Source organism: Drosophila albomicans, chromosome 3, assembly GCF_009650485.2.
Source record: "Drosophila albomicans strain 15112-1751.03 chromosome 3, ASM965048v2, whole genome shotgun sequence".
Lineage (NCBI taxonomy): Eukaryota > Metazoa > Arthropoda > Insecta > Diptera > Drosophilidae > Drosophila > Drosophila albomicans.
Genome location: NC_047629.2, coordinates 22,799,687 through 22,812,083, shown reverse-complemented (window position 1 = coordinate 22,812,083; position 12,397 = coordinate 22,799,687). Strand labels below are relative to the sequence as shown.

Here is a 12,397-nt window from a genome sequence, read left to right as displayed (position 1 = left end):
ATTTGTTTGCCAGCGCACATTATTAATTGACAGACAGTCGATGTAGCAGAGCGCCTTTTATTTATTTTTATATTTTTATTTACATCTATATTATATGTTTGCTGCATACGTACATATTGTTTTTGTGTACCCTGCATACTTTACAAAGGAATAATAATAGTTTCACTGTAATAAACCAAAGCATATGATGAACTTTGCAAGCAATAGTACTTATTTAGTGTTGTCGATTTCTTTGTATTGCTTTTACATATTGTTTAAAGAAACATTATAAAGTACGATTAAATAAATTAATATAATCTTAGATCACATACTATAATTTTCTTAAATTCGAATCTCTCAAAAATGAGAATTGAAATACAATTTTATATTCGGTTGCATAAAATTGATACATTGATTTCTTTACTTTTCTTTACTTATTTATAATAAACAAAATAAAGCAGTAAAACTTATTCATGTATGTATCTTTTCTAGTAGGTTTACTCTGTCCCGAAATTTTAATTTTTATCAGAACACAATTATTTTAAAACCAAAATGTATTTTTCACTTTCCATTTCTTACACTTCTTAAAAGTTAATCACGAATGTTGGCGCCATCTGGCGTTTAGGAGCGCTAACTAAAGGGTAACTCTAGGTTCAGCCATCAGCTTTGAAGTTCCTTGTTTTTTGTCGGCTTGCGTAAAGTTAATTGGTTTAAAAATGCGCAGATAATTACAAAATGGCGTTAATTAATCGTCAGCCGCACACACATATTGATTTTGCTGCAACAATATTTAATGATTAACAATTAAGTACGAAGCAAACTGCGAGTAGTGAACTGCGATTTATGATGCCGCCTCACTTCAGTTCTCTCTTGCTCTCGCTCTGGCTCTTTGCAAGCTGAACAAGCTTTCTGCCTTAATAAAACCAATTAAAATTCATTAGCAGCGAATTTTCCAACACACACACACACACACACAGATTGAGAGTCTTATACAATCACACACTAATGCCATCATGCGCTCGTTTTCTCAATTATTCATTCAATTTTCGTGGCACAAAAGTCGGATCTAGCCACAGCTTCAGCTTCAACTATATAGCTTGAGATTGTGCTTCGTTTCTATACATATTCATGCAGCTAAATGAAAACGGCAAAACGGCAAAAGCGGCAACACTTAAATGCAATTTACCTCAATTTTGAGCAACCACTACACACAACTTCATCATCGTCTTCCTCTTAGCAGCAGCTATTCACATCGTCTTGGCATCGTCTTCAGGTTTCGCTGCCTTCCCTTCCTGCTTCTCCATTCCGTTTAGAGCATCTTAACGTCTTTTCATGGCACTTACATCGTCATTCTATTCGTCTAATTTCATTTTCTTGCCATTTTCCATGAACGAAGCAAGCGAGTTGAGTCGAGTGAGTCGCTGTTGTTGCTGCCTCAGCTCAACTGCTGCTGCTACTGTGCCACAATTTTGCTGTTGTTGCATCCACAAGATTTGGCAGCTCATGCGTTTTTCTAATTACATTCAATTAGAATGTTGATTGATATGTTTGTCTTGCCACAGATTGAGGCAACAACGCATCAGCAGGCAGCATTTTAACATTTGAATGCTTTTCAGCTTTAGTTTATTGACTCATTGATTCAAATTACGCATTTGAACATTTCTTAATCGAGAGATAATATTTAAAGAGAATTGTTCAACTTTTTGTGAGCATTTGTAGATTGAATATATAGAACACATTTCATTAATAAATAGAATTATTTGTTGCACTCAATTAAAATCAAAATAGTTTAAAAACTGCTTAAGAAATTGAAAACAAATATTATATATGAACATCAATATAATACACTCCACTGAAACCTAAGGAGTTTAAAAGTGTACAAAAGAATTTGTAGAAAATAATAATTGATTGAATGTTATTAACTTAAGTTTTAGAAATAATATAAAAGTAAAAAGAACTTAAATTTTTGAAATAAATAAAGTTTTAGTACAATCTTTCACCTTAAACTAATATGAGGTTTGGCCCAAACATAAACATTTCTTTTACCTGTGTTGTTATAGTACTATTTTGTTCTTGCTGTTCGATACTTAAATAAAGAAGCTAATTAAAAAAAGTACAATCTGAAAATTGAATTAAATATATAGACAAGTTTACGTAGATTTATAGTAACTTACTAAAAGATAACATATGAGAAAGTTTTAACTTTTAATCGAATTTTTGAATAGAATAATATGGAACTTATAGGCTTAAGTATTAGAATAATCTTTATTAAGTTTAACAAGATTAAAGTATGCCTATTTATAGAACACAGTTTGACAAGTTCTTTATTATTTTAATTTGATATAATTCACATTTCACACCTCATTTATTGAACGTAAAACTTTTTAGTTAATTTTCAATTTAATGCCTTTTTTATAAAATTGAATCGCCACAAATTATGCATAAACATTAATAATATTTCGCTGGTGAATTTAATGAATAATTTACAAAGTATATATTGTAGGAAATATGTTGCTAATTTGACGGTTTTGCGGCGCTGTGGCAACTTCAACTCGTTGATAAACAATTTGACAGTGATTAGATGCAAGTTGATTGTCTATTATGCAGACTATTTAGTATTCATTTAAAATGTATCAACAATGGATAAATGATAACAATTAGTTGTGTGTTCTTTGTTAACAATTTCATTAGTGTGCGCGCTTCAAAATGAAAACATTTTCTAAATCATTTGCATAATTTTGAGCGAAAAACAATTCGTGCATTTGCATTAATAAATTGAGTTATGCATTTTATAATTGCAAATTTTGGTAAATTTGGTGAACATTTTGGCAACATTTTTCCAGCGAGGTTTTTGCCGATAAATTCCAATAATTATTTAGCCAAAACAACAGAGAGAAGAAAATCGAATAGAAATGAAACGATGCGAATCGTGACCAAAAATTACGCTTTATTTTGTGAAATTGCAATTCAATTAAGTTCTCAAAACATTCAAGTTGCGTTTGGCCATTGCGCCAATGCAATGTTGACTGTGTCGCAGCGGCAACAACAGCAACAACAACAACAAATGGAACTGCATTGAAATTTGTTTGTATAATTTCATTAGCGTTGATTTGCAGCAATTGCAATTGCAATTGCGAAATTGCGTGTCCCAAAAGCTGGCCTGTTTCTGATTATAGCAAGCAGAACGGACTACTTATGGTGAAGGGTAGAGAGGGAGGGAGGAAGGTCAAGAGAAGGATAGAGGATATTCTGGCTTGTCCTTTCTAATAAAAAGCAATTACCAGAGAGCTTGCTTGCTTCCTGCTCCTAAACAGAACTTTGGCACAGTCCCAGCTCGAGCCTCAAACTGATAATTAGAAGCTACAATCACAGTTCTGCTTGCTTGAGCGTGTGTGTGTGTGTGCGTAAGAGAGTGTGTGTGTGTGTACGGGTCAGAGAGAGATGAGACAAGGGTGCGTCACCACAGGAGGCCCAATCCCAAGCAATATTTCGATTCGAAATGCCCAGAACCAATGCCATAACGTGCAACGGGCTGGGACAACATGTCCGCAACAGTTTCCGCATTGCACTAACACAATTATAGGTTGTAGACACAAACATATGCACACACACACACACACACACACAGTGAAATTCTAACACATGGCTGACTGAATGCAGAGCCATATCCTGCGGCGTTGTTGCCGACGCTGCCCCCAAAAGTGGAAGCAGCGCTGCTTAATTAGTGGATTACTAAACGCAGACTCTAAATACTCTAACAAACAACAACAACAGCAACAATCACAACAACAACAACAACAACTACAACTAAATAAGCAAGCAATAACTGCTACAACAAACAGCAAATGTAACTATAATGCGATGAAATTGTGTGGAAAATTTACTTTGAACCAGACGTCCTAATTAGCTGTTTGGTAAGGATTTGGAAGAGACGTAATGAGGGATGAAGTAGCCCTTGGAACCTAATAATTTTAATTTGATTTGCTTTAGCTTAACATATATTTTATAAATTTAAATTATGATTATAATAAAATTATGCCATTGACAACTTCATCACAATTTCTAAAAAAATGGAAATAAACGTGCTAAGATCAAGCACAAAATTTTAAAATAAAAATTTTAATGTAAAAATGAAAACAAAAGGTTGTTTCCTAAATCATGATCGAAATTCTACAAAAATTATAAATTGCCAAGTCCTCAAATTTAAATATTTATCTTGTTTCAAGAAAAACTTTTAATAGTACAGATTACTCTTTACAGATATAGATATTTATCTATATTTACTAAAGAAAACATACTCGACATCATCAATTTGAACAGCATATCGAAAAAATGGAAAGCGCCAAAAACTAAATTTTACAGGTGAATTTTTTTTTATCTTACAACAATATTGATTGATGGTAATTGGCATTATTGTTATGCAAATACGAAATTGCTTCTGGACATTTTTTGGAAAGATGCGTTTGGTATTTTAATATTGGGTTAAAATGCACAGATGTCATTAGTTTTATTTTTGTTTTCTGTTAAGTCCAAAGTATAATCGGAAGTGCAAGTAATTGACACCTTAACGAAAGTTGTGAAGTATTAAGTAAATTGAATGCATCTTAATGTTAAAATCAGGGCACAAATTATTTAATCAAGATGAAAAGACAGAAATAACTCTAGTCTACTTATTTAAATGAGATTGTTCTTAGCTCATATAGAGATCAGAAAACAAAAGATTCTATCTATGTATTGTAAATTAATACCTATTTGACAGTTTTCTTTTATGAAGTCAAAGATACATTCTCTTCAGTGATTGATAGTTTTAATTGGCAAGCCCGACTTCAAATTCGGATCGTAGTTGAATTTCACAAACTAGCACAATTCACAAACTTCTTAAAAACTTTATCTTCTACCCGATTCATAGCGATTAAAGAAAACATCTCTGTCGCAAAGAGGCTGCACAGGACGCGCATTGCGAGAGATGCGAGTTCCGCTGCGAGTGCGCAGTTTGCGGAATTCGTGCAGTTGCCTCTCACTGATGGCCAGCGAAATGGGCGAGATGAACCACTCGGCACCACGATGGCAAGGTGGCTCAGTCAGCGAGCCGTGATAGCTGTAGAAGTCCGTGTAGAACGCGGGCATTAGATACCTCAGGGGAAAGGGAGGAATCTCCACTTGCCTGCCTGCTGATTGAACTAACACCAGATGTTGAATGATCACATCCAAATAAGGATTCTCTGTAGATACAGAAAACATATAAGAGACAATTAGTATGCCGTGACTCGAGGCATGATTGTGATCTGTGGCATCCGTGTGCAGACACTGCATCTCCATGGGAAAGTGTTCGTTGTCCACCGTGTGCTCTGATCCTGTTTCATTGTACCAGCTCCAGCGAAAGCTAATCTCATGAAAGCTAAAGCTGCCCAGAAAATCGCAGCCATCTATGTTGGGTTTCTCATCCGGATAGGCGGCGTGCAGCTTCAAGGTTCGTCCATCGTTCTGCAGGCGAATGGCCGAAGGCATCACATCGTATCCCAGCCACAACAAAGGATTGTCAAAGCAATGCAAAACTGCGTCCGACGTTTCAATGTTTATCGGACTCTGATTGTTGTCTGCACTCTGCCAGGTGTGTGGCCCATTACTGACGCCATAATCGAAGCCAGGTGCATCTACTAACCTATCTCCTGCTCCTTGCTGCTCATCGCAATCAACACTACATATCAATTCATAGAATAAACGACAGTTGTAGAGCACCAACAAAGCGGCCACAAATGAGAAGAGCAGCAGATACACATTTAACTGCATTATTGACTTCGACAAACCAGAAAAGAAATCGCTATTTATCCAACTCGTAATGCTGTCCATCGTTTATATTTAAAATTTTATTTTCTTTTTATATTTGTGGTATAATTTTCGAATGTCAAAGCGAGTTGTTGAGATAGTTAGTTCTGGGCTAAGTTGATTTACTAATATATAAGATACGACTGTTGATTTAACTTCAGTGGTAGAGTAATCAACAAATTTAGACATGCTTAGCAGAAAAATGAATTATTCTAATACACAATTACTTGAATTATGTTTAGGAACAAGAGCCAAAAGATATTGCTACCCATAGCGTAATGCTATTCCTATAGATTTCGTATAGCATTTTCTTGCTAGACTTTTGGTATAACTTTTTAATGATAATGAAAGAAGTGAAGACAGCTAGTTCGAAGCTAAAGTTATGTTAATTTGCTATGAGACATAATTATTCAATTTAGTAATAAATATATACTTCGCATATTTTCTATATTCGTTTAGCATAAGTAAACTTTGTGTCAACAAATAATTAAAACATGGGTCAAAAAAGATACAAATAAAATGTTAAATGTGAAAATGTACCCAACAGCACTATAATAAATATAATGTTTGCTCTTAATTAATGCAAATTATGTAAATAACCAAAAATCGAGGTCTACTAAAGAGATTAGATTAAGAGCAATAGAGTTTTGAATAAAAATATTAGTATTGAATGTTGCTATTAATTTGTATTGCGCAATTTTAAAACTATGATAAATTTATAAATATATAATTTAATAGCAGTATTATGAATAAATAGAACTAGTCGCACAAGAAGAAGAAGAGTCGTACGAACTTTGAAAGAAAATATTGTTCTTGTTGGTGACTGTTGAGAGACTGTTAGAAGTGCAATTAGTAAACTCTCAATGAAAATTTTCCTAAAAAAAAACCTTTGGTTTAATCAAGCTAAGTCAGAAGTTTTCCATATAATTTGTACCATTGCTTAACGTATCGAAATACTTGTTGGGCTGCTCTCGCCAATTCGCCAAAAATTTGTAATTAAATGCGCTGAAAAGTTAATTATTTTGAAAAACAAATTTACGCAATTTGCAATATATTTGCATTTGCATTTTTCGGCAGTTGTTGCCGTTGCCGTTGTTGTTGTATGTTTTTGCATAAATTAATTACGCGCGATGCTAAAACGCAGGAGAACTCTTTAGATACGGAAATGACTTGCACAAATATCCTGTAGCCCGACTGCAATTTTGTGGGTGGGTGTCGCAAGGATATTAATTAGTTTTGTATACAAAATACGAAATGAGCATTAAAAGCGGAAATTATTTTTAGCTCCTCCGCAATGAGGTGCCGCCAACTTTTCACCGTCCACTTTTTTATGATTATGATTGTATCTTCCTTTTTTGGGCAATCGAATTTTCGTAGTAGTTTTTGGGCAGGCAAAAATTGCTGCTGAAATTCGACACTATACGAGATTAGCATAAAGTTATGAAAAGCAATCAGAATGGCAGCAAACGCCCCCCGCCCCGCCCTCGTTTTGAGTAGAAATTAAATAACGCACAAATTGCGAAATGCATTTAAATGGTGGAGTGTCCTTAAGAGTCCTTAAACTGCCCGCTGTCTAGCTCTCTCTCACTCTCTCTTTCTGTCTGATTCAATTATGACAGTTTCATCAAATTGTTGCCTTGATTTGATGCAATGCTCTGCTCGACTTTTTGCACTTGCCCAGGGAGACGAAGAGAAGGCGTTGACATCTGCCAAATGTTACAAATATTTCATGTTGACTTCCTTTTGTTGCTGCTGCACTGTGGTGCCACACATTTGTGTTGTTCTTGTTGCCGCGGGCGTTTTGTTGTTTGCAACATGCACGCAAAATTGAGGGGTAAGCATGTGGCATCAACGAACGTAACACTAACTTTGTTATATTAAGCCTCGATGCTCGTTGCTTGATGCTTGATGCTTGAGGGTGACCAATCACTGTAATAACTTGCCATAATGCCAACCCATAATAACCCAAGGCAGTTGTTTATATTTTTGATCAACCACTTTTGCTGGTTCATGCCTAATTGACTTGCAATTCAGACTCGAATCGAACGAAGTAAATGAATCAACCTATCAAACATCATTCTATCAATACAATCTCTGATTATTATAAAAACATTATTATTCTACTAAACTACGCGCTAGCTTTCAACAACGAAAAACGTGACGAGAAACTTCACAAACTCACTTTTTTATTAGTCTGAAAACTTGCTTTGAATTCAAGTTGTTTTTACATATTTTATAATATTTTTTCATACTTTTACCTTTTGTTTTTTATATCCAAAAAGTATGTCCGAAATAGACCAAAACAATAAAGAATTAGAAATGGAATGCTTGACAGTCCTGAGACAATCGCATACCGAGGTCATTAGCGATTTGCGTGCAATTTGCGAGAAGTTAAAGTTGATTAAGTCGGAAACAGCGGATCTTCGCAATAACTTGGCCATGGAAGCGACAGAGGATAAACTGATTGGAGATCTTGTCTTGAATCAGACACTCTCGAGCATTATCTACAAGGCACTATTGAAGATGGCAAATATGGATGATAAATTAAATGTGCTCGAACAAAATATGAAAGTCACTTCAACGGAGGCTGACAAGCTTTTACTTGCAGCGGATAATCATCACACAGAATTGGTAGACTCCGATTCTGATTCCGAAGCCGGATCTTCTACTTCAACTATAGTCGATGAACCATTGCAGTCGAGTGTCACATACAGCTCTGAACTGCAAACGCTGCTTAATTTGCTGAAGAATCGAGAGATTCAACTAGATTTCAGTCTTGAAGGTGTAAAGTCCGAGTCGACAGTGAAGCAACAACTTGTGCATCCCATTGTGCGCATTAAGGAGAGGAATGCTGCTGAAGATCAGAATATAAACTCTTCGGATCCCATTGATAGAAAACTGTTTGAATCGTTTGGAGATCATCGCAACAGGTTGCTGGCTCATTGCCAGTATGTGATGCGATCCTATGGCATTCCTATGTACGAGTTCTCAATGTCCTGGGCCAGTGGACACGCGCTTTGCGCCCTCATTCACTATCATCACCCGGAATTGATCGATGAGTCATATTTGAAGTGCAAAAATGCTGATGTTACTCTGCAATATGCCAGCGATGTAGCACGTTCAATTGGCGTCGAATTCGAGGGCAGTTTGGTCCGATTGTATCGTCAAAAGCGTCCCAGTTACATCAAGGTGTTCACTTTCGTCCACAAGCTGTATAACAAACTCATCTCTATACCGACGTCCAAAAGCAAGTGAACTTTCGTAAATAAACATTAAAATTTGATAAAATAAGCGTTCTAGCACATTCTATCCTCCCACGAACACTTAAAAATCTTTGTTTGCGTTTAAACACAAGCAGTAGAAATATAAAACCATCCAACCAAGACATAATCCTAAAAACTCAATATCAAAGCAAGTCTTACCAACCATACATTCATATACACATACGGATCCAAAATTCTTCACTCAACTTCTTTCGCATTTACTACAGAAGACCTAATAAGAAAAAGGGGTCACCAAAATATAGAAGGAAATGAATTTGCAGACAAATCGCCAAATACGCACCCAAATTTCCACTTATCCCCACTTAAATTTATAATATTATATACATACTATAAATAGGCTCTTAAAAGAAAATTTCCTTATATCAAAACTTATTCGACTACCTGACCCATCCATTAGGTATCCACTTATTTATAATAACACATTAAGCCCCAACAACTTTATTAAAAATATAAATCATGCCGAAATCCAAAGAAGTCGTCAAGTTAAATACTAAGATAAAAGATTTAGACTTGGACATACTCTGACAAAACACGAATATTTACTCCAATGTATTGCTAGATTTTATGGCAAGGGTTAAACTGGTTTAAAGCTTATTCCTTATTAGATAGTGTAAAATTCGGCCCCTGATAAAAAGGTTTAACATCAAGATTTAAGTTTTAGTCCATCTAAAAAAGTACGTTAACCACATGAAAAATGAAGAAAACACATTGATTTCAAGAAGATTTGATATACGATCAAGTGAAAAAATCGTATACATTTAAGACCACAAATCTTATTATAAGATTAAAAAATATTACAATAACTTTGTAAGAATTATGTTCTTAGTTTGAATAATTTGATCTTCTTTTTGATTTAAGAACATGGAAACGTTAGTGATCGTTAGTAATCGTACTAAGATTCAATCAGGGGTTTATTTTTTAAGCAATTCAGATGTTAAATCGAAAGCTGATTTAAAAAATCATAAATATAGAATATGATTATATGTCATATTCTTTGTTTTATGCGTTCATTTTATTTAATCTAGTTTAACAACATTTTATTAGCATTCACTTAAGTTCATATTCACATTACTGTCTTCGAATAAGTGTAACTGTTGTATTGCTTTGTCAAAGCCACTTGCGCTGAGATTGAAATTTCCCGTATTGCGAGCACATTTCCCAGGTGTTTGATACTCACTTAACTGCAACTGCAGAGCTTCAGCTTCAGTCGAGGCAAACAAATTGATGCTGACAAACATGCGAAAGAAATTTCCGTTTCCGTTCGAAAACTTCGTTAAAGTGACGCGAATTCAATTGCAAGCGTTGGGCAGAAAGCATTTGCAAAAGAGCGACAAAAAAAATCGTTGCGAGCTGCAGGCGTCAAATAAAGCTGCAGGACAAAGTCGCAATTCTCTGTCTACTGCCATTATTAGAGAGAGTTTTGCACCTGAAGCAGCCAATAGCTAACCATATTTGTGTCGAGATTCGATTTGAATTGAGTACGAATAAGATCCCGTAAATCACTTAAACGCATTTGCTGATTAAACCAATGAGGAGACTGTCGTGCGGCCGAGATGTCCTTCCGAGAGAGTCCCTCAGAGTCCTGCACAGCGGGCGCTTTCCCGTCAGGCGTAAAATTTCACACATTATTACTGTGCTCTGATAACATTCTATATAGTTTTTGGGTTATCTTCCAGCTGATAATGTTAATATGCGCCGCAGGACATCAAACACACACTCAACACAATTCAACTTTGTTTGGCCAATCCGCTTATCGTTCAGGACTTAGAAAGAGAAAGAGAGAGAGAGAGAGAGTGTGTGTGTGTGTGTTGTCAATGGCAGGATTATCGCTTTACAAGCCGAGTGCGATTGTTAAATGAACAGCAAGAATGTGTCAAGCATATCCTTGCTTACCTGATTGCCTGCCATGCTGTCTGAAGTGTCTGTCTCAATTCCTTTGCCATCACCACAATAAAAACCACATTTACTTCTGCTACTATGTCTGACGACTTCTGTTCTCTGTTTCTCTTTGACTGCTGCATGCTGCTTCTTCCTTCCTCCCTCGTCCTTCGTCCCTTTGCTGAGCGTGTGAGCAAGATCGTTTTGCAGCCATGTTGCAAATCAACAGCATTTCAGTAGCTCCATTTGCCTCTCAGCTGCTGCCTGAATGCATGGCAAGTAATCGTGATCCTTATCGCAGCATGCGACCTTTGTGAGGTTTTTGTCCTTTGTCTGCTCTGCTTCATTAGCAGCTTAGGGGCGTTGACGTGTTGGTCCGCTTGTTTACAATGTTGTTACTTGCCCTCATTATGGCCCGAAGACGCTCAAAGTGTACATTTCCTCTCCGCATTGTTGTTGTTGTTGCTGTTGCCGCTATTCTCTTTGGCACAAAGGAAGGGAAAGCAATATGTATCAGCGAGTCCTTGAAGTGCATGGTATAATTGACAAACTTGAGACTGTAAAAACAAATACACCTACTTGAGTTTGGAAAATATATCCATCCTGGAGTGAACAATTAGTGAAAGTGTAGTGGAGTGTAGGAATAAGAACACTCTATAATAACAACAACAGCAATATTGCATAGAATTTACCATTTTGTCACCACTTTGTCTTTGTCGCTTAGGGAAACTATTTCTCATTTCAATATTTGAATAAAACATTAGTCATAGAAATTACTAAAATATTTATTTTGTGTATCAGCTAACCCTTTATATTTTGCTCTTTAAAATATATCCAGAAGAAAGAAAAGGATTTCTAATATGAATATTTGATTGCAAACATATCGTTAACCCTTTCTCGAACATAGTAAATTGTTGATGTCGCATTGAAAAAAAATATGAAAATAAATACACAGAGTTTGAATGCGATCAGACAAAAAACAAAAGAACATAAGGAAAATATATGGATCTCTTGTGTTATCATCAATCATCAATCATTTCGTTGTGTTGCTTACTCATTGGTCCTCAAAGGGTTATATTAAATTTAATTTTTCAATAAACGTTTATAATTTAAACTAACGAATAAAATTACGCCATTTTAAAATGGACTTGACTTTATTTAAATACACAACAGTTGAGTATCCCGAACGCACATCACGCATGCTCTGAAAATTCGGCAATAAACGTTCTCAACAGTTTAGTTTTCTGAACGCTCACCACTGTTACTTCGCTGTGTTGAATTTCTGTTAAGTGAACACTCATCAGTTGAGTATTCGATACACAAACCTAAGCACGCATTTGGAGTTCACACGCAGCCAAGACACAAACCAATAGAGTCCACAACATCCACCGTTCATGTAATTTTTGGCAATGCAAAGAAATTGGTAAGCG

General features: G+C 35.6%; 2 protein-coding genes across 2 annotated transcripts; one reads left to right on the top strand and one right to left on the bottom strand.

Annotated features, from left to right (window-relative positions):
• Positions 1-4,735: 4,735 nt before the first annotated feature.
• Positions 4,736-5,934, bottom strand: LOC117569015 (carbonic anhydrase 1). Its single transcript, XM_034250003.2, has one exon. The coding sequence runs from the start codon at positions 5,827-5,829 to the stop codon at positions 4,867-4,869; it is 963 nt and encodes a 320-aa protein (XP_034105894.1). The 5' UTR covers positions 5,830-5,934; the 3' UTR covers positions 4,736-4,866.
• Positions 5,935-8,124: 2,190 nt separating this feature from the next.
• On the top strand, positions 8,125-9,060 carry LOC117566561 (uncharacterized). The gene has a single exon (XM_034246103.1). The coding sequence runs from the start codon at positions 8,125-8,127 to the stop codon at positions 9,058-9,060; it is 936 nt and encodes a 311-aa protein (XP_034101994.1).
• The last annotated feature ends 3,337 nt before the right edge of the window (positions 9,061-12,397 follow it).